Source organism: Vespula vulgaris, chromosome 14, assembly GCF_905475345.1.
Source record: "Vespula vulgaris chromosome 14, iyVesVulg1.1, whole genome shotgun sequence".
Lineage (NCBI taxonomy): Eukaryota > Metazoa > Arthropoda > Insecta > Hymenoptera > Vespidae > Vespula > Vespula vulgaris.
In genome coordinates this window covers 2449853-2474064 of record NC_066599.1, presented here as the reverse complement: position 1 = coordinate 2474064, position 24212 = coordinate 2449853, and the positions used below count along the sequence as shown (strand labels likewise).

At 37.4% G+C, this 24212-nt stretch overlaps 1 protein-coding gene across 10 annotated transcripts in view; it reads right to left on the bottom strand.

The window, feature by feature from the left end:
- Window positions 1-7608: 7608 nt before the first annotated feature.
- LOC127068912 (frizzled-2-like) overlaps window positions 7609-24212 on the bottom strand; it is a 132732-nt gene continuing 116128 nt past the window's right edge. For all 10 annotated transcript variants that reach the window (XM_051005309.1, XM_051005307.1, XM_051005315.1 and 7 more), the window contains one exon: window positions 7609-15558. In XM_051005309.1, coding sequence (XP_050861266.1) covers window positions 13160-15558 — 2399 coding nt within the window. In that variant the 3' untranslated portion in view covers window positions 7609-13159. The remainder of the gene's footprint in view (window positions 15559-24212) is intronic.

Sequence of the window (24212 nt, the reverse complement as noted above, 5' to 3'; positions counted from 1 at the left end):
TTGTTCCTTTTTATTTTAATATGGAGAAGAAGGAGTAAGGGAAGAGGATGAGGAGGATGAAGAGAAGTAGGAAGAACAGGAAAAGAAGTAAAAGGAGTTAGGGGAATATACTCTTTTCTGTTAACGCAAAGATATTGAAAATTCTTACTACCGATAAAACATCAAGGCTAATTTGAAGATATACACGTTATATTTAGAGACAAAGTACTGCAAACGACGTAATTAAGATTCGACATAATTAATCTTAAGAGTAAAGCCTCCTTAGAGAAATGAGGTAAAAGGGAGAGAGATGGAGAGAGATGGAGAGTTAGAAATATAGACAGATTGAGAGAGATAGAGAGAGATAGAGAGAGAGAGAGAGAAAAGTTCGTCTCCAATGCAAGGCCATCCGTACATTTATAATTTCTGCGGATCGATTGCCGGGAATGTCAACGACCGGCAGAGTCGAGGAATCGTTCTCGTTCTCTTTCTCTCTTCCTCTCTCTCTCTCTCTCTCTCTCTCTCTCTCTCTTTCTCTCAAGAGAGAAAAAAGAGAGAAAGAGAGAGAAAACTAGAGATAGCTTTAAAGAGAAAAAGAGGTGAGGAAGCTCGTCGAAAAACAGCGATATCGTAATGCCGACTTCTGGGTTACGACTCGCGGACAGGCGCCCTTGTGAAAATATTATTTCAACGCGGCGAAGCTTTACCAAACTGCTCTGCGATATTATTCCAGGGAAGCTAAGGCGGAACACACGTAGCATCTCTCTTTCTCTATCTATCTATCTATCTATCTATCTATCTATATATCTCTTTCTTTCATTCTTGTCCTCTTATGTGTGCCATGGATGGTCTATCGTTTTTCGAAGCAAATAGGAAATATATAAAGTGAAGAAATAAAAAAGAAAGAAGACGGAACGAGAGGAAAGATTCTTTGATGTTTAATGAGAATCAGAATGAGATCGCTTGGGAAATCCATTTTTGAAATATTTTGTTTTATCTCTTTTTCTTTTTCGTTCTTGTTCTTCTAAATATTCTACGAACAGTAGAACATCTTTCGAAGGAAATAGGAAATGTATAAATTAGGGAAAAGAATAAATAATAGAGAGAAGACAAAACGAGAAGAATGATTCTTTGACGAGATTTTTAATGATAATTATAATGGAATCGATTACATAGAAAATAGAAAAAGATCGAAAATAACTTCTTGAAATATTTTTGTTTCATCCATAATATCTTCTATTATCCCATTCGTACATTGTCTATTTTCCATTAGAATTTATCTTCTAAAACGATCTTTGATTTTTTATTATCGCCAATTTGAGATAACAAATAGTTTTCTCTTTCTAAAAGAGATAAGGTTATTGTTAATCAGACTGAGATATGGAATTAATTGAAATTCATCAAAAATATCTTCTCCTTTTTCTCGTATAAAAGATTTTAATCGATGCAGATTATAATTGCCGTTCGATTATTTTTTTGTTTTGTTTCTTTCTTTTTTCTTTCGTAGATCCGTATATTAAAATAATTTGAACGTAGACCGAAATACGTATTTCGTCGAAACGAAGTTTGGATTTCTTTTCTCTTTCATTTTTTTTTTCTACTTCTTTCCTTCTTGTCTTCAGATTCTCTTCTTTATCTTCCATTAGCCCGGCATATTCCTTTTGATCATTTCTAAGATTAACAATCACGAAAATAACTTGTTGATTTTTAAGTTGATTACCTCCTTGTTACCTCCTCTCGAACATGAATAATTAATTATTCTGGATAATCATTCATTCGATGATTAACATATTAATTAGAAATGTTCGTGTCATCGATACATCGGCAAATAATTTTGTCTTGTTTCGTTTCTTTTATTTTTTTTTTTTAAAGAGGGGAGGAGAAAGAAGAAGGGGGTGTTAAATATTAAAATAAATAAATTCCACGTTTCGTGTTTCCTTACGTTTTTCTTATTTTGGTTTCTGACTTTCTTTTTTATTTTTGTATTTTTTCTTTTTCTCTCTCTCTCTCTCTCTCTCTCTCTCTTTGTCGATACAATATTAAGATATTTATCGTATCGTAAATATATCATTTAGCATCGATCAATGACTAGATATTTTTAGAAAGGAAACATCCCAGGTTGAACGTGAGACAAGTCGTTTCTTCATAGAATTTTTAGTCCTCTTCGATGAGAAAAAGGGGAAAGATAAAAGTAGAAGATTAGCTTCTTTAATATCGCCCTGCAATTTTAACGAATAGACTAAAACATCGATGTATTCTTCGCCCAAAGAATTTCTAATTATTATAGCTAGAAAGAGATAGAAAGAGATGGAAAGAGAGAGAGTGAGTGAGAGAGGGAGAGAGAGAGAGAGAGAGAGAGAGAGAAAGACCATCCTTTCGAGATTTCTCTCTTTCTCTTTCTTTTATCATCTCTCCATGATTTTCCAGGGATCTTAATTAAAAGCTTATCGAAGAATCGAAGATAAGAACTCGAACTGGAGTCGTAACAAAGCATTGTTTTCAACCATTTAAAAGCGAGCAAGTAAGCAGGTGTTCTTTTTATTTTTTTTTTTGTTCTTTTTCTTTTTCTTTTTAAGCTCGAACAATACTTCCATTACCTTTGTCCCTTTTCTCTTCTATTCTCTCTCTCTCTCTCTTTCTTTTTTTCTTTCTTTCTCATTTTATTTTTTTTATTTTTTTATTTCTCTTTTACTCGTTTATTTTACGACGATGATTTAACCATGTTTCACTATATATAACAACAATTACACAGACGGATACGGATTTCGCGTAAATTAGAATATCGTAAATTTATAAATAGAATATATAGATGGTGGTCGTTAAAGTACTTACTTAATTAACAACTACTTTATTATACGGCACTCCTTCTAAACGCGTTAATCCATGTAAGTACGTTAAATAATTAACGATCACCTCCGTGTATCGTCGTCTGGTGCAGCTGTCGTCTATATGGATTCAACTATATTTGAATTAACAGTACATGAGAATCTAATTTCAATAGAATATGTAAAACTGACGAAATAGCTATATTTTATTAACGCTTTCTTATTACACTCAGTTAAGTCCTGCATAATTAAGCGTTTCATAGTACGTTTCCCAAAGTTTTTGAAAGAGAACGCATTCAATTCGAACATCATTAATGAATTTATCTTTATGCGAATTTAACTTTAAAAATGTCGTATACATACATACATATATATATATATATATATATATATATATATATATATATAAAAGTACATAACGTTGTAAGTTTTGTATATTGTATGTTTTGTTTGAAGATCGTAAACTTCGTGACTATTTAAAGATTTCAAATTAATCAAAATCATTAAAAAATTCGATGTATTTACATGTATAAATTTTATAATTGAATTATCTTTTTGCATATTATATTGATTATTTTCTATCCTTTTAATTAGCTTGAGATATTGCATATATATAACATATACCTATACATGTATATGCATATGTATATGTATATACAGTAGCGATATCGTGTATCTATAATTGGATATCATAGACGAAAGGAGATCGAGCGTAAAAACTGGAACGTCGGACGATTCAATTTATACGTTGGTATCTTAATTAACCTCCCACTTTCATTATACTTTTGATTGCTTCAACCATCATTTCTCCAACCATCATTATTATTACCATCGGAATTACGAAGAATATTTGATAGAACAGGGTAAACGTTATATCAGCTATCGTTAGACGACCCTTGACACTCTTACTTGGACTACTCGATCGTTCGATGAATGCAAAAACTATATATATATATATATACCTCTTTCATATCATCCGTGAGAGAGTAACTTTTTGACCCTGTCGGTCAGATAGACCTCTTATTCACAAACTTCTTTCCTTCCGAGAAAATAATATTCTTAGCCGAACGAAGATTATCAGGATGTGCGGGATATCTTTTAGTGTGGGTGTATATTTGTTCGATGATAGGCAACATTCAAAGGTCGAGACGCATAAATCGCAAGAGGGTTCTACGCGAGTTTCTACGTTTAAAAGCGTCTACGTTAATCTCGTTCTATAACTTCTGTAAAATTTTGTTTTGTTATATAATAACATATATATATATATATATATATATATATATATATATTTCTATTTCTTTATTATATTATACATATGTTTGTGTATATAAATAAATAATTTATTTAAAATTTTTTATTGAAACGAAATAATATCTTACAATAATTTCCACCACGTTAGATCCGGATGTGGTGATAAATCAGAAATAAAAAAAAACGAAGGAAAGAAAAGAAAACTTTTAAATAAAATAATATATCACTTACCCAGATAGTTATCAACCATTATTGAGTCATAGTGCAGAGCTCGAGAGAAATACGATGACAGCTAAAAAGATCCTTATAATAATTTATATCCCTTTTTAGATTATCGAGGAAAGGTCAAAGAGTCTTTGAGTTTATGTAGTGTTTTCGTAATATTCAAAATACAATTTCCTGATCGCTTTTAAATTAGCTTTGAATGAAATATGTAAATGTACAGTATGTAATAAAAAAATATATATATATCTACGAACATATAATAAATATCATCAAACGCATCCTACTTCTTTATGAAAAACACGAAAAAAAAATTATATACGATTATTACTCCATGTATATTTCATAACAATTATAAACATCATAGAGATTAATTCTCAAATTATTTATAAAAAATTAAATCAATATTATATATATATAAAAAACAACGTAGATATATATTAGAATTTTTTATCGTTCAAAAAATTCAAATACAACTGTGAGAATGATGTATAAGATAATAATGGTACGGTAAATGATATCGATTAAATCAAGAACGACTCGAGAAGTCTTCCAAGCAATTCGATGATTTCCAAAGCTATTAATGTGTGTGTATGTGTGTGTGTGTACGATCGACAGTAGAGAATGTCGCTCTCATTGTGCAAACAGAGGGCTTGACAAACGGGACTCATCTCCATCCGTAAATTAGTTTTCTTTGGCTGGGCAATTAGCGGGCCGTCGAACGTCACTCGGTCTATCTTTGTATTATACCTAGATATACCTGTATATACCTATATATCTATATATCTATATATATGTGCATATATATGTATAATCGAAAGACCATCCAAGCACGTAGGCAGACTCTCGTAAAATAGATCCTCCTCCTGATCGTTATAACCATCGATAAATAATAGTTCATTTGGCACTCCTACCTTGGCCAAAAGCTTCCTTTCTAACGAGCTATACCAATACCTACCTATCTACCTAAAATAACGACTTTTCGCAATAATTTTCCTTTTATTTTTTTCTTTTTTTTTTTTTTTTGATTCCTTTCTCTTCTTTTAATTTCTATGTATACATTTAAGAGTGAAAGGAAGAGAGAAAGAAAGAGAGAAATCATAATTTATGATGATATAAAAAATCTGTTTAAACATAATCAAAATTTTTTTTGTTTACACCGACGTATAATATCCACAAACACACACACACACACATATAATAAATTTCCAATCCCCAAAGGCAATTTGCCTCGTCTCGTTAGGTAAATAATATTCATCCCGGTTTATTCTAAATCATCCTCTCGCAATAATTTATCTCTCGGTATGGGAATATCTTGGAAAAGGCATTTACCACTCGCGTTAATGATGATCGTTAATAATATCTATTAATAAATCCTATCAAATATTTCAAAAAAAAAAAAAAAAAGGAAAGAGTTTGAAGAAAAATTCGCAAGTAATAATGTTACATTCGTATCTTAAAGTTTCGTGGAATAGTATGAATAAATTGTTTCGTTGGGACGAATGAACGTTTAAACCTTTCACCGGGCTGTTTGACCATCAATAATTCATCGAGATTTCCATAATCGTGGAACATTTTAAAGGGAGGTTGGGTGCTCTTTAAAATCAACGCGGTCCGTTCCATTCCGTTCCGTTCCGTTTTCGCGAGGGGGCAATTAGTCGGAAAAGTTGCAATTAGGGGTTGACGTTCTTTCCCCTTTTTTTTTCTTTATCTCTCTCTCTTTCTCTCTCTTTTTCCCTTTAACCATGAAAAGACCCGAATGACTAACGAAGATCCTTATCTACCAGGGCAAACTAGGAGAGACCGTAAACGTCTCTGACGCTTAATATGCTTGGTTTATGGCGTACGATATTCCGTGGTGTAGACCACGAAGACCATAAATTCGAAGGCCGCCCTTGGTGCCACCCGTTTCCACGCCGGCTGTTTGCCCTCTCTACTTCTCATGCAATAGTCTCTCTCTCTCTCTCTCTCTCTCTCTCTCTCTTCCTGGCTTTTTCTCTCTCTATTTCTCTATGTATTTATGTATGTATGTATGTGAGTGAGTGAGTGAGTGAGTGAGTGACTGAGTGAGTGAATGAGTGAATAAGTTGGTGCATCAAGAACGGTGACTCATGAGACGAGAAGTTTGCTCGTACTAAACGACAACGATTTTCGTAACGCTGTACTCAACGAGATCGCAAATACGAGGAGGAGGATATCGGAGTGACGAGTGAGAGATTACTTGATTTTTCATCACCCTTCTTCTTCCTCCCCTTTCTTCTCCTTCTCTTCTTCCTCCTCTTTGTAACGTCGACTTTGCTTTCGCTCAACAATCGATAGATAAACGGTATACACGATTCCGCTTGTTATCTCTTTATATATATATATATATATATATATGCATATGTATATGTATTATATATGCTGGGTGTCACGTTTTTTTTTATCTATCAAAACTTTCTCGCACAATTTTAATTTAATTTATGACGCTACGAATAACATGTGAAACAGAAGTTCGGAGATTGATATATCTATAAGTATTACAATCTAAAAAAAAAATTCCTAACAAATTATAATATAGAATTATTGATAAAAGTTAGAGTTGTTTTTCTGTTTTTAAATTCCCATAAATTTCTCTTCACTTTTTCCTTTATATTATTATTGGACTCTTAATTAACAATTTGATAAAAAAGGATTTCGAAGAAGCTCTCGAAGTATCGTTGAACGCGGATAAAAATCAAAATGACGGTGTGACGATAGTATAGAAAAAAGTCAGAATGTATTAATGGAACACCCTATATGAAAAGTATGTGCGCACGTAAGTCGTCCATACAGTAGATACATATATTTGCACGCCACTGGATCCGGATTCTTCTTTTTCTTTTTTTTTTTTTTTTTTTTTTAATCGCAGCACGCCAACGATATTTGATAAAGGTATCCGCATGGATAGGTGTTGAAATCGGAACCGGAAGCCATTGAGATAAGATTCGTGTTTGTGTTGCAAAGAGACATGATTCGAGAGTACCAGGAGATATATCCTTTCTTATTCGTTCGATTATAATACCGAATTTTATGAATGGACATTAAAATAATTTATAATATGACTTACCTCTGACTTCGCGCCAAGGAAATGTCAACGGCGGCCGTAAAAAAAAAAAAAAAAAAGGAAACAAAAAGATCGCATTAAAAAAAAAAACAAAGATTCTTTCTTCTACGAGAGAAGAAATAGATAAAAGAAGTAAATTTGAAAAAAAGAAAAAAAGAAAAAAGAAAATTAAACCAACCATCGTAAAACGGGGAAGGATAATATAGATAATCGAAGAGAGACGTGTAAGGTAAAACTCAATGAGCGTAAATAATAGTAAAATGTATTAAAAATCGTATACAATTTTGATTTAGATATTATACTCATATCAATATTTTTTTTTTTTTTTTTATATATATCATAGATAATCCGGTACGGTCGAAGATCCATCTCGTTAAAAATCGTTTTCTTTTTGTTTTTTCTTCCTTTTTTATTTTTTAATTACTATGGCAACGTAAAAAATGGTACAAAAAGAAAGAAGAAAAGAAAAGAAAAGAAAAGAAAGAAAAACGAAAAAGTATATATATATATATATATATATATATATATATATATATATATATATATATATAAAAGAAAACAACTCTATAGAAACTTGGAACGGAGAAACGGGGGGCTGACTGGCACTCGTAGAACGAACGAAAAATCTTTTGAGAATGTAAAAAGGCTAGACGAGGGAAACGAACGAACGTGACTTCAAAAAAAAGAAAAAAAGAAGAAGAAAAAAGGGAAAGTCTCTTTTTCTTTCTTTCTTCCTCTTTTTCCTTCTCTATCCTCTCTCTCTCCTTCCTCTCTTTCTATCTATATCTATCTATTTCTTTCTCTCTCTCTTTTCTTTCTCTTTCTCTTTCTCTGTCTGTCTCTCTCTCTCTCTCTCTCTCTCTCTCTCTCTCTCTCTCTCTCTTTCTGTCTCTCACACAAACAACACACATTCTCATAGAGATTAACGTAAAATTAAACTGAAAATCGTACGTACATAATACGTACTTACGTATCACGTTCGACGTCGTACCACTAACACGCTGAAATACACACACGATACGATAATTATATACGTACAATTATTTTCAATTTTATTGACAATCATCGTGACAAAAAGTGGCTTATACAAATATTCGTTATAAACTTTTTTTTTCCCTCGAAACACGTTAATTCGACGCGTTGCTCGCTTACGTTCTTTTTTATTAAATCTCTCTCTCCCTCTCTCTTTCTCTTATCATTCTCTTATCACTCTCTCATTCTCTCTCATTCTCTCTCGCTCTTTCCCTTAAGAAAAAAAGAAAAGAAGAAAAAGAAAGAGATACAAAAAAAATTCTTTTCCCTTTTTCCCCTCTCTCCTTTCTTCTTTTTTTCCTTCGTTTTTTTTTTCTTCTTTTAGTTATTTTTGTTCTTTTTTTATTTCTTTTTTCTTTTTCTTTTTTTAATCTTTCTCAATTTCTCGACACGAACACGACATTGTTCGTTTCCACTCGTTGCGAGCTGTGGAGTGATATGTGACACTAAGATTCTTTACTCTCACTACTTTACAATATTACACGTGTACATTTTTTTACTTATTTCTCTCTCTCTCTCTCTCTCTCTCTCTCTCTCTCTTTCTCTTTCGTTTTGGCAGAATCCACGGTCCAAGTAAACAGACCTTAATCTTTCTCACCACCCTCTTTCCTACAAACCCTCTCCTTCTTTTCCTCCTACTCCTCCTCCTCTTTCTTATTTTCCGCTTTTTCATATTTTCTTCTTCGTGTCTACGTTTCTAGGCAGTTTTCTTGCTCGTGGTTCGCGTATTTGTTACTTTGATAATTATAAAACACATTCCCACTAGAATTTCTCTCTCGCATTTTCATTGACGAGACGTGTTGTCAGAAAAACGTCGTCGTCGTCGTCGTCGTCGTCGTTTGCATCGTATACAGTTGAATCAACTTGCTGCTTTAATTTCACATAAAATATATATAACAAATGTGTGTATGTATATCACACGAAAAAATAAAAATATATATATATATTTATATAGAAAAGAAAATAATAATAAAGGAAAAAACACATTGCAAATAAAGAAACAACAGACGAAATGAAAAATACGAAAAGCAACATAACTCGACTGTCTACGTTTAACAACGCCGTCGAACACGACGATTCACAATCCATTTTATTTTATTCTATTTATTTATTTTATTTCATTTATTTTCTTTTCAAAGCGATTAGAAAAATTGTTAAATGTTACGTTTATGCTTTTTGTCTATTTCTTTGTATGCATATCTTGCACGTGTGTATACATACACATATATATCTTTCTCTCTCTATAAACTCGAATACGTACGAGTCTTACCATCCAAGAGATCAGATTCTAAAAACAGACAGATAAAATATCGTTTCAAACACTTCGAACGAATAATATCCGATAACAATAAAAGATAATAAAAAAGAAAAAAGAAAAACAAAAAAAAAGAAACAATCCAAGATCAAATACGATCATTAATATAAACAAATTATTATATCGTGGAAAACGATGACGCGTTATAATTCTCGTTTCAATTTGGTCTGCCATAGAGAACCCGTTAAAAAACGATATTCCATCGTATCCCTTCGTTAAAATTCACAAACACAGTGGATACACGGAACACGGCCGCACGCCAGCGCGCCTAATAATCAACCCTCTCTACTCAACAATTTTTTCTATCTCTCTTTCGCTTCCTTTCTTTGTTCGTTCGTTCGTTCGTTCGTTTATTCGTTCGTTCGTTCGTTCGTTTGTTTGTTTGTTTGTTTGTTCGCTTGCTTTTTTTACGTTCCACCTAACGTCGAATTTCCCTCGAGGGTCGCCATCGTCTTCGTCGTCGTCGTCGTCGTCGTCGTCGTCGTCGTCGTCGTCGTCGTCGTCGTTGTTATAATAGTCGTAGTAATAGTAGTAGAGTAGTAGTAGTAATAGTAGTAGTAGCAGTATTAATAGTAGTAGTCGTCGTCGTCGGTGAAAATTCCGCTTGAAAAAGGAGAAAAAGCGCTTTAAATACCGATACTCGGGGCCTTCGAAACTCTTCAACGCCGTTCAAAACCCACCCTCTCCTTCTCCCTTCCTCTTCCCCATCCCTTACCCATCCTCTTGCTCTTACTCTTACTCTTCCGCATCATCCCTCTTACGAGTCTTTTCTAAATAAGAAGAAGAAGAAAAGGAAAGAAAGACAGAGGAACAAAAAAAAAGAAAAAAAGAATTACATTCGACGATATTTCACGATTCATCGCTTTTCGTACTTATCCCCTTTTTTACTCTTATCGTTTTGCGACATCGACCGACCTCGACAAAAAAAAAAAAAAAACAAGAAAGAAAAAAGGGAACGAAAAAGAAAGAAAGAAAAAAATTGTCGATCCCTCATATACATACTATTTTTTAATGTTACTATCCCTCCTTCTTCTCTTTTTTTCTTTTTCTTTTTCTTCTTCTTTTTCTTCTTCTTCTTCTTCAACGATATGCAAAAACAAAATCAACTTTTTTATTATTCCTCTCTTTCGTTTATGTTTCTCTCTCTCTCTCTCTCTTTCTCTCTCTCTCTCTCTAGGAGAGAAATGGAGCAGAGAGATTCTTTTTTTTTGTTTCTTCTTTTTTCTTTTTTTCATCGAACGTTACACGCAAACTATCGAATTACGACGTGTATTGTTCAACTCTTTCTTTGTCGTTCGTTTTTTTTGTTTCCTTTTCTGTTTCATTTCTGTTTTCATTTCTTGGTCGATATCTCTCACGCGATCGATATAAAATCAGAAAAGATCGATAAAGATTTATAAAGTAATAATAATAGATAATAGATAATAAACGAGTAAGAAAAACAACAATTCGTATTCATCCAATCGATGAGAGAGAAAAAGGTCGAAATTTTTTCGAAACATTCTTTTTTTTCTATTTTCTTGTTTTCTTTTTTTTCTACTCTTTTCACCTTCGATCGTTTCCCATTTTTATTTATCCGACTCTTACTCGTCTTTTTTTTTCTTTTTTCTGAAACGTCGGTCGATGTACTCCCCCAAGACCTCTCCCTCTTTCCCTCTCTCCCACCCACTTCATTTTATATCTCAATCATTCCAATTCTCGTTCGTCTTCGTTTTCTTTTCTTATCTTTTCTTTTCTTTTCTTTCTTTTTTTTTTTTGATGATCGCTTTTTTTATATTTACAGTGCTCGACCTAACATCTATGAATTATTTATTTACAAGTAGCTTCGTTATGTTACTTTAACACCTGACCTATACACTCGTGTTTATTATTATTATTATTATTATTATTATTATTATTATTATTATTATTATTATTATTATTATTTATTATTATTATTATTATTAATTATTATTATTATAACTATCAATATTATTATTATTATTATTATTATTAATATTATTATTATTGTTATTATTTTTGTTGTTTTTTTATTTCTTCGTACCAACCTACGGTGTTTCGATGGCAACCATAGCCTGTTCTCAAAAGTTTGACGTACTTTCAGGAATTTCATAACAGTTGTTTTTTCTTCTGAATATTCATTTCTTTATGCTTTTCATTTTCCTTCTTTTTTCTTTCTTTTCCTTTCGTTTCAATCAGAAAAAGATAGGAACAGGCTATGATACCAAAGCAGTACGCATTCTCTAAAAAGTCGCGTTATACACCTAATCGTTACGGCTAAAAGTTAGATAAATAGACGAGACGATACACGTTAGACGGACATGCGAGCCTTACGAGCTCCGCTACGTAGCATAATAAGAAAGTAAGAAAAGAGCCGGAAATTGGAAATATCCAAGAGAGAAAGAGAAAGAGAGAGAAAGAGAAAGAGAGCATGAGATGATAAAGAGAGATAAGAAAGAAAGAGAGAGAACGAGAAAGAGAATGATAAAACAACATTCGTTATTACATTCATTTTACATTGATACATACATACGTAACACACACACACACACACACACACGTTCTCATTCATAACCCTCAAAAATGCGTTTCGGACCTTAACAGGGTACCAACAAATCGCGAACTTTCTCTTTGTCTAATTCTCTACTTATATCTGTCTCTCTCTCTCTCTCTCTCTCCCCTCTCTTTCTCTTTAACTCTCTTCTTGTCTCTCTCTCTCTCTCTCTCTCTTTCTTTTTCTCTTTCTCTCTCTCTCTCCTCCTCTCCCTCTCTTTCTCTTTCTCTTTCACGGCCCGAGGATTAGAAAAGAGCGTGTCCTTTCGCGCTGATCATTTTTGGCGTCGCTCGAATATTTAAACGAGGTGACGAAAGAACGCGTGAACTCTGAAGCAAATCCACGGGGAAGACACGTACGGGCTAATACGTATATCGGGTAAATCCTATGTACGTGTGTGCGTGTTTGTTTCAATGTATGAGTGTATGTAGATGTGTATGCGTTTCGTATGTTCAGTGTAAAGTGTATGATCACCGAGTAGTAAAGCTGACAGAGACCGAAAAGTCCCTATACAATGCTCGGTGTTATCTCGACGATCCTCAAACCTCGGTCGCCTGCGAATAAGATGGTGCAAGACCGTGTGCAGGCGTAAGAGGTCCAGTGGTTGAAGCAAGGGACCTTCTCGAATAGATCGTAGCCGCCGAATGCGGGGTGTGAGGTGCCGTGTGCGGTGCCGTATGCGGCGTGTGCGGCGTGTGCCTGCGCGAGGCCGAGGCGAAGGGCTAAATGGGCCCGTAGTTGCTAAGGGCGGAAGGCCTCTCCTGTTGCTGCACCGATTGTTGCGATTGCGATTGCTGTTGTTGCTGTTGTTGTTGCTGCTGCTGCTGCTGGGCTTGTTGCTGCTGCGGCTGCTCGCAGCCGGCGGTGCTCATGTCGCCTCCCGCCGACTGGTGACGTCATACGTGCGAAAGAGGCGGTTGCTTGAGTACGTGATGATGGAGATGATGTTGAGAGGCGCTGGCTACGCTACCTGGTGGTAACAGCGCGCTACCAGGTCCCGGTGCCGCTGGATACGGCATGGCGACACGACCTACGACGCCCTTCATGCTGGCGCTTCCTATTCCTCCGCTCACGCCTGTCACGCCGGCTACCATACCGGCGCCACCGCCTCCGTGAACGCCTGCGCCACTCCCGCCTCCGAAGAGACGCCTCCATAGACGCCGCCAACTGTCGAGAGTTTTGCCGCTCCAGATCCATACGCCCGACGTTATGCCGACCGCGAGGGCCATGAAGTACTTTAGCATGAGGACGGAGTAGAGAGGCCTTGCTCGAGACCGACATGGACAGGCCAGGGAGCTGAGCCACTCGTCGCGTAGTACGGACTCGTAGATGTGACAGGTTAGAACCGCGCCGGCTGGAAGAGTATACAGAACGCTGAACACGCCTATCCGTATCATCAGTTTCTCCAACTTGTCCGCTTTCGCTCCGGGCTGTCGTTTTATCACCGACCGAATTCTGAAGAGACTGACGAAGCCGGCCAAAAGGAAGCTCGTTCCCAGTAAGAGGTAAACGAAGAGCGGCGCCAGAATGAACGTGCTCACGCCTTCCGGGGCCACCGTGCATACTCCGGCCACCGGATCCCCCGCTACTCCACCCGCCATGTACGCCCAGACCGTTTGTACCGTCGGCGCTAACCATGCCGCCAGATGGAAGTATTGGGAGTAAGAGGCTATCGCCTCGTTGCCCCATTTCAGACCCGCCGCGAGGAACCACGTGAACGCCAGTATGACCCACCAAACCGAGGACGCCATGCCGAAGAAATAGATCATTAGGAAGACGGTCACGCAAGCCCCCGGTCCCTGTGCTCCCGATCTCAGCGCTGGCCCGTCGCAGGCTATCTCCTCGTGTCCTATCACGTTCTTCGAGAGATAACCGAGCGACACGACGAAGTAACACGCCGAGAGGAAGACTATCGGTCTCTCAGGATACTTGAAGCGCTGGGTGTCGATCAGAAACGTGGTGACGGTCGTGAGAGTGCTTGCGGCGCATAGGCCGCTCCACAGGCACAGCCACACGGCCGCGAACCCTCGCTCTTCGGGGGTGAGAAACGCCCCGTGACACGGTAGGGCGCAATCCGGTACCCCTGCAATATCCTGAATGATGTTCCGAACGTTGTCCGCCTGCGGTGGCGCCGGAATGACTCCACTTGCGGCCATGCCGGCCAGTCCAGCTCCCCCGCTGTTGCTTCCGCTTATCTGGCCGGGTATCACCGTGCCCGTTGTTCCCACCCCCAGAGGAACGAGAGGTGCCCTGCATCTGCACATGCAATCCCTCGCCCTTTCCCCCGGGGGGTGCTGGCAGTTTTTTTGATTTTTTCCTGGCTTGCAACGAGCCGGCTGCATTGTCTTGGACGGTCTTGTTGGTCTAGTCGGTGTAGCTACTGGTTGCATGGGTGCGTTGCTCGCCGAGCCACCACCGTTCCCGCTGCCTCCCGATCCGGCACCGTTGTTCGTACGATTATTTTGATCCATACAGAGATTCTCCGGGTCGCCATAATTCGGTAACCTCTCGCAGGCCATTCTTTCCGGCCAAGAAAAGCCGTACTGTTGCATCAGAGGCGCGCAACCGGCGCGAGCCCTTTCGCAAACGCTCTTGCATGCTGGCAGAGGTTTGGTATATTCGGGCAAGCATATCGGCGTATACATCGAGCAAAGGAAGAACTTTAAATCCGGGGAACACTTGATCTCGACTAAAGGCCAAAATTGATGAACCTCCAAGCCAGCTTCGTCTTGGGTGTCGTGATTCAACTCGTTTGGCATGGCCGTTAAGTTGTAACCGATACCACGGCACATCGGTATGGTGATCTCCTCGCACCGGCCATTTCCGTTCCCCGAATTTCCGCTACTACTGCTTCCAAGTCCGGAATGACCTCCACCCCCACCGCCGCCTCCACCACCGCCACCACCACCCCCACCACCCCCGCCAACACCACCACCGCTATTCCCACCACTCCCACTTCCACCGATCACGCTGTTCCCAACACCGCCAGGTATACCTCCGGATACCGAACTCCCTCCGGAAACTACCCCGATCGACGAGGACGACGAGGACGAGGAAGATCCCGAAGAAGATACTGCCGATGACGAAGACGACGAACCACCACCCGATAACGAACCCCCGCCGTTGCTCACCGAACCAATCGCTGATTCTAAACGTGCGACTGGTAGCGTAAACGCCATTAGCAACATCGATAAGAGGAGCGTCATTGTCCGGCTTGGTAACAACTTCGTCCGTCGAAGTGGTCTCATCGGTTTCGACCTTCGATTCATTCCCGCGTTGATCGCATCACTCCGGCCTGAAAACAAAGATATCGTTATTGAATTTGACGAAAAAAATCAAGCGCCAAGGAAAAAACGAATCAAACAGATTCGTCGATTTGATATCGAACATTCATCCCATTCGCCAAATGAAACACAAAGATTCTCACTGTTTAACGATAAAAACGCGATTTTGCGATCATAAAAGTGACGCTCTATGTCCAACAACTCGTACGAGCTTCGTAAAAGCATTATCCTCAAAATTCTCTTTATAACAAAAACCCACGATCTAACGAGTAATGAAAACCATTCGAGATATATTATAATATCGAAGTTTCGAGCCAGAAGCTCGAAGGAGGATTCGATCAATTTTACTCTTAGAGTCATGTCTAATCTCTATGCTATTAAGATACCGATGATAGATGCCGTTGTTCGTGACCTTAACGAACGGAGCGTACCGTGTTCAGGTGGCCCCTACATAAATCAATGTCCAACGATAGATCGCCAAGCTAGATCCAGTGTTGTGCTTCGTATACTAACGTGGACCAAACACGATTGGCACGCACCGTACTATAAGGGTTTACCATGAGATGAAGAGAATGAGTGAGAAAGAGAGGAGAGGGGAGAAAAAGAAAAAAAACAGAGAGAGAGAGAGAGAGAGAGATAAAGAGTGCAGAGGGCAAAGGGTATACGGAAGAGGAGTGAGGAGAAGAACTCGAGAAGCAGTCACGGATCTTATAATAGTCGAGCCCGCGGAAAACACGTGACCGGAGCGAAATGTTATTGTAGGAGTCAGTGTTAGTTTTACCGTTTGTTAACTGCTAGAAACCCCCGACCCGTTCCTCCCCCCCAAAGCTATTTATAAAACGCAACGGTTGCATCCCACGGTATACAACACCGTAAAAGTGTGCAGAGAAAAAGAGAAAGAGAGAAAAAGGGAGAGAGAGAGAGAATTTAAGGCACGAGCCACTACGTGTGTGGCTCGAGAAAGGATTGAACGGACGTGTCCTGAAGGATCGTTCCCCTTTCATAGAGGAAGAAGACAGGTCCTACGTGTCTCGACTTTACTACTTTTTTTCTTTCGTCTCCTTTCCTCCCCCTCCCCCCCCCCCTCCCTCTCTCTTTCTTTCTCTTTTTTTTCTATTTTTAAAAGAAGATGAAGAATTTCTCTAGATTTAACTTTTTTTAACCTTACGAATGACTTTTCTCACTAACGATGATAACTTTGCTAGAAAGATAGAGAAGTAGAGAGAGAAGGGGAAAGAGAGAGGGAGAGTAATAAGAGAAAGAGAGAGAGAGAAAGAGAAAGAGTTATAAAGATAAAGAAAGAGCAATAAAAAGAGACATAAAAAAAAGAGGAAGAGAGAACAGTATAGAGAGAAAGATAGACGGTATACATACTACTACATATACTTTTATTTTTCATTTCTCTGTTCCTTTTTCGACACAGAACGAATCGTCTGTCTCAAAATTTGCATACCTTCTTTAGCCTCACGGAAGGAAGCCACCAACCGTGAGAAAGAGAAAGAGAAAGAGAAAGAAAAAGAGAGAGAGAAGGAGAGTATTTTTCCAGTCAGATTCTTTGTAACTTTGTATTTACAAATGTACACGAAGAGAAACTCTTTCTTTTCTCCTCCTCCTCCTCCTCCTCCTCCTCCTCCTCCTCCTCTTTCTTTTTCTCTACTTCTTTTTCTACTAACGTAAAAGAGAGAAAAAGAGAAATTCGATATTCGTACTCATCGAATCGAAGGCCAGCAAATTTCGTATTCAATCGATTCCACGTTAAAGAACCCTACTTAAGTCGAGAACCAACCAAAGTCCGATAGTATATATACATATATATTATACATGTATACATATTTGTATGTATATGTCGAGTACACGAAAAGAAAAGTAACTTATCGATATTACAATCCCTTTTATGTTATCCTACTATTCTGCGTCCACTTGACTTGTTATTATTCATATCGTGAAAACTTATCGGGAAAATTTAATCACCCGTATGAAGATCAATATTGTTTCATTGATCTCTCTCTTTGGTTTTTATTCATCGTACTCCTTCTTCTTCTTCTTCTTCTTCTTCTTCTTCTTCTTCCCACGATTTCTAACCGAGATAATTGAAACAGCTGTTTTTATTTCATTCATGTACATTCATAAATATTTAATTATATTTCTACATCGTTAAATACTCGTGATTAACCTAATTATCACAAACATGACAATACACATATATGACAAGATCAATCGATCGTACGTTTATAATCGATCAAATATATATTTTTCAATCTCTATTTATACGAACATTTATTAATTCTACGATTTATATGTACGATAAACCAATAAATATTTTCTTTAAATAATACAAACTTAAGATACTTTTACTACACGTTTATTATCGAGTATAGATTGATCGAATATATAAATGATATACCTGAATTGAAGGAAAATTGAGAACGAATTATAGTAACAAAATTTTCGTGAACGGTGCCAACTCGAAAAACGATGAGAAAGCAACTTACACACATACATACACATCTCCTCCTCCTCCTCCTCCTCCTCCTCTCTCGTTACTCTCCATCGAACATAATCATCCACAACTTTATATTCCGGACGTGACGTTTCACCTTTTTCTCTCTCTTTCTCTCTCTTGTCCGCTCGATTTCGTTTTCTTCTCATCCGAGTACTATAATTTCCCATTAGGGTGAATTTTTTCGTTGCCATATCTCGCCGGTCGTGGCTTATTTTGTGGGGTGTAGAGTAGGAGGAAGAGAAAGGAGGTGGAGGAGGAGAAGGAGGAGAAGGAGGAAAAGAGGAGTAGAGATATGGCGCGCGAAAAGGAGAGCCATTGAAACGAAAAGAGAAGGAGAGAAAAAGAGAGAGAGAAAGAGAGAGAGAGAGAAAATGAGAACGAGAGGGACGTACTCTTGGCAATGAATCAGTTTTAAGGCCTCGCCCCTACGATGAATATGCTGCCAGCCGGTGCTTGAATTATGATATACTTTTCTCGCGTGTAAATTCCACCCTACCTCCTTCAGTCCCCTCCTCCCACCGGTACTACTTCCTCCCCACTCTACCTGCCACCGTCCCACCTTTTAAAAACCTCCTCGACCCTCTTATCTCGCACCTTAAATGCTCGACTCTCTTTCTCTTTCGCTCTCTTTCTCTCTTTCTTTCTTTATTGCTTTCTCTCTTTCTCTTTCTCTCGCTCTCTCTCTCTCTCTCTTAGTGTTGAAAATTATCTCCCGGTTAATTGCGACGCTCTTTTACGAACGCGTGAGAAGAGAGATCGGAAATACCATGACTACTTTTTTTTTTCTTCCTTCCTTTCTTTTTCTTTTCTTTTCTTTCTTTTTTTTTCTTTCTTTCTTTCTTTCTTTTTTTCGTTTATTTTTCTTCTTGTCTTTTTTTTTCTTTTTCCTACCACGATAAAACGTATGTAAATATTTATGTGTGCATATATATGTATGTATGTATGTATGTATGTATTTATGTGGAAGTGCATGGAAGTATTCTACTTGTTACTAGCCTAAATTGCTCGATCGATATATAGGTTGAATTTTATAAATGGACGTTAACTAAATATACACGTCACAATTAAGATAAATGAATTCTTAATTAACGTGGGTTCTCTAATGTCTTCCTCCTTCTTTTTCTATTTTCTTTTTTATTCTCTTTTTCTCTTTTTTTAAATATGTGTACATATATAAAGAGAAAGAGAGACTGGGAAAAAGAAAGAGATATTTATAAATTGATTAATTTCTTTTATCTTTAGGGAATGATTAAGATACCCGATTAAAATCCCCATGTCAGTTTACAAATTTCACGCGTCTTAATTATTTTAAAACTACCACGTATGTGGGACTAACGCCGACGACTCGAACGTTAGTCTTATTCACGGTCTGCCTTTGGTATAAGCCCGTATACGTCGTTCATATTCATTGTAGTACAGAAGGCTAAGCCCTGGGGTTATGATAAATCCTCTCATCCTCTCTCTCTCTCTCTCTCTCTCTCTCTCTCTCTCTCTCTCTCTCTCTCTCTCTCTCTCACTCTCACTCTCTCACTCACTCTTTCTCTCTCTCACTCTCATTTATGCTCGAATCACTCGCAAGAGGCTTATACGGGCGTTCACGTAAAGATCCAACATATATATATACACACACACACACAAAAGCAGAGAGAGAGAGAGAGAGAGAGAGAGAGAGAGAAGAGATACATAGATACGTACTCGGTAATTTTCGCATGACATTTCCCAAGAGATTCGTCGATGTTGTTACTACTAAAATTACGCACACTTAATCGTTCACAAACTACAGATAGTTTAATTAACGTTAGAGATATAATTCTCACGAAATATGTATTACTAAGAACGGATATGATAATAATTAATCGTTGTTGAAATTCGTCGAAGCGAAGTAACGTGAAATAAAAAGAGATAGCGCGCGAAAAAGAGAAGGGATGTAGAAAGAGAGACCCATAGACATAGACATAGACATAAAGACAGAGACAGAAACAGAGAGGGAGAGATAAAGAGAGATAGACATGTCCTCGCTAATTTTCGCCTGACATTTCCCAAGAGATTCGTCGATGTTATTACTCCTAAAATTACACATACATTTAATCGTACACAAACTACAAATAGTTTAATCAACGTTTCGTGATATAATTATCACTGAAATACAGATTATTTTGAAACGGATATGATCATAAATCAATCGTCGTCGAAAATTCGACGAAACGAACGTGAAATAAGCGTGAAATAAAATGAGACACCGCGCGAAAAAGGGTGAAAGAGAGAGAGAAAAAAAGGAGAGAGAGAAAGAGGACAGAAAGAAAGAGAGAAAGAGAGGTACTGTTTCTATTAATATTCCGAGTCCTCTCGCTCGCTCGAGACGCCTCCTCGAGACGTCTTCTCGAGTGCACGAGACGACGGGCGCGCGTTAATGCCTCCTCGAATGTCGCTAGGTTTTGAATCCTCTCTTTCTTTTTCTACTGGCAAGTGGTCAAGGCTGACCCTGAGGCACGTCACTCATCGTTGACTCGACCTAGCCAGTATGTAATTCGTAAAAGAGAGAGAGAGAGAGAGAGAGAGAGAGAGAGAGAAAGAGAGAGAGAGAGAAAGAGAGATGAAATTGGATGCTTTCACGATACGTGACAGAACAGAAAGAGAAACAGAAAGAGAGAAAGAGAGAAAGAAAGAAAGAGAAAGAGAAAGAAAGAGAGAGAGAGAGAGAGAGAGAGAGAGACGAAGGTAGGTATAAATCAAAGCCACGAGAGAGAGCTGAGATTTATGGCGAAGTATGGATAAGGCACGCGTTATATTCCCCTCGTTAGTCGGCAAAACCAAGCAGCTATGTCGGTGATGGTGATAGCGATGTAGTAGTAGTGGTAATGCTACAGTGTTAGAGAGTGGTTGCTTGCTTGACGACGCCATAACGTTTTATATCAAATCGCGTGGCAACGACATTAATCAGCAAATTTCGAGACGTCACGATTCCTACATCGGTGGCAATGTAAGTTAGTACCATGTCTTTTCTCTCGGGTAGAAGAAAATCCTTTACTTCCTTTCGAGATATCATTCTTTCCTTTTCTCTCTTTCTCTTTCTCTTTCTTCGCGATAATAATCGTGATACCTCTTGACTAATCTAACAGAGTTAATATTAAAGAGTTCAAACGCGACGAGATTGATTCCTTTAATCTTTCCTTTTCTTTCTTTTTCTTTTTTTTTCTCTTTCTTTTTTTTTCTTCAAATCTTTGAAAGTTGATAAGAGCAAGAAAAAAGAAGAAAAAAAGAAGAATATATATATATATATATATGACTAATAATTGCTCGTCGACTAATTTAATCAATCATATGCATACCTCTTCATTATTTTATAATGAACATGATTCTATCATACATAACACTTTTATGGCACTATCTTCTCGTCTCAGATTAAACCAACTAACTGAATAAAATATACAAATTCAAATGAGAAAATTTATACAAAGTAAAAGTAGTCTTGTCGATCTTGCTCATCGCTTATCATCTAATTAGCAAGTTTCAAGAGTCGTTGTTGAATATACGTGACAAGAGTGATCGTAACTCGTTAAAAAGTATATAATATATTATACAATATGTGTATATATGTATACACGTATCATACACATGCATACATGTATGTGTGTGTACGCTCGTCGGAAGATTTAACAAGTGAGAGAGATAAAACTGAACACTGCTACGAGAGAAGAGAGTATCGAGAACTTTAAAGTAAAGTTTCGAACAAGCATCCCGTCATGGGATCCGTCGGTGAATGATGGATCGACCTGTCGCAAGAATTATGACAGATCGTTTGTGCCGGTCCTTGTTCCGAGCCATACCACAGGATGTACCAATCCCGTCGACTCGTATGACTTTTCTCTTGGAACTACGAAGCTGAACGCGAAATATATTCTATACTATATAAAACTATTTTTATTCCAAAGAAAATTCAATAAATTAATTGATTATAATTTATTATTATTATTATATTATTATTATTATTATTATTGATTTTTTATTCACTTCATTAAAAAAAAAAAAAAAATTGTATCACGTGGAACGCTAATTGCACATATATATTTAATACCAATCACAGGGAAGATCCAAAATATTTTTACTATTTAATTATTATTATTATTATTTTTTGTTGTTGCTGTTGAATTTTAATAAGTTAATTATACAGAAATATTTGTGTTTTTCTTTAGAAACCGGTCGATCTCTCATTCGTGTTAAAGATACAAATTTACGATGTCTAGAAACGAAAGGGACCAAAGAGAGAAAGAGAGAGAGAAAGAGAGAGAGAGAGGAGACACGTAACTTATTTAAAAAGAAATATCATTAAAAAAGATCCGTTCGTAGAAATCGATTTTATCGTCTTGTTTTTTCTTTTCTTTTTTTTTTCTATTTCTTTTTGCGAGATTCGAATCGTTTTTAGCCACTGTCTGGCACTGCAGGACGTTTTTTGCATAAATTATTCTTGACGACGGGAGGTCCGTCGCCGGCTTCATCTTTTTCGATAGAGAAAATATTTACGTCCACGTCGTAGCAGTATATCACAGTCTAGAACCATATAGATACATACATACAAACATACATACAAACATACATACATACAGACATTGATACATACATTGATACATTTATATATGCATGCATAGATATGTATATGTATAAAATGGCTTTGAAGTGCACCAGGAACAAGCATCACCATACCATCACCATCACCATCACCATCACCATCACCATCGTCATCACCACTACTACCACCATCAACAACGGCAACAGCAGATAGTCGTTTCGTTTTATATCGCTTCGCGTTTCTATTTAAACGAGCTGCAGGTAGGTAGTAAGATGGATTCGAGTCTCGCGAAGTGTATGCACGACGGGAGAGGAGTAAGAGGAGAAGAAGAAGGAGAAGAAAGAGGAAGAAGAGGAGGAGGTGGAGGAGGTGGAGAAGAAGGAGAAGAAAGAGAAGAAGGATGAGAAGGATCTATCCTTTCCCACAAGTTTCTCCACCTACTTTTCTTCCTCCTGCGAGGATACGCCAAGCGAAAAGTTCGTAAAGGGAAGCAATTACCAAGGGAATATTCCCGTTCCAAAGGAATTTCTTTTCTTTGTTGAGATCAAACGGATAAACGAAACTTTAATTCTTATTTTCTTAACTCTTCTGATTGATCTATCTGACCTGACGAAGAAGAAGTTTCGACAAGTAAGAAAGATGATAAAACAAGATGCATATTGAAAGAATATTTATTCTACGCCATTCAAAGAAATATTTCTATTTGCAAATGTATGTCTTGTTAAAAAAAAGAGAGAGAGAGATAAATAAAGAAAGAATGTCGTATCGATAAAGTCGTATATCTTTCTTACCTTCCATAAGAGATTCTAAAGATCGAATCTTTTTTATTCAAATCTTTTCATTCTTTTCATTTGTAAAAAATTAAAAAATATCTTGGATTACATAACGATTCATCCGATTCTTTTTCTCTCTCTCTCTCGTATCAAATGAAAAGAAAGAAACACAAGATACACAAGCCCGCATATAACACACACACACACACATATCCTGTCGTTTTAACATTTTACACGAGAGGAAGATATATGGCGTTGGATCAACGAGATCGACGTTCCACGATCGAAGAAAGAAATGCGTTTCGCTCGCGGAACACGCTCTCGTTCATGGTCTTCGTCGATGAAAAATGTCGATCTGTTTCTTTTCTCGAGTAGGATCGATGGCCCACGGCAACGATCGATCGATCGATCGATCGATCGATCGACCGATAGATCTCTCTCTCTCTCTTTCTCTTTCTCGAAACGGGTGTTGATTTTCTCATCGATCTTTCTACATCCGTCTCGGGCAACTATCGAAGAAACGATTCCGTTAAGAATCAACACCTTTCATTCGAATGAAAGAAATTTCCTAGAAACTAATTCCCTAGAGAAAATCCTCCCTAGTTACAAATCAATCGAAAAGAACACATTCTTTGCGCGAATTCAAAGATCCATTTCGTGTGCTCGTAAAATCTTGTAAAAACTCGTCAGAAAAAGGAAAAAGAAAAAAAAAGTCGTAAAACATCTTGAATCTTTCGGATCGCTTTGAAATAATACGAAGGAGTTATCTGTAGTATCAATTTCTATTTCCGTATCTCTCTTCGCGTCTTTTATTATATTTCA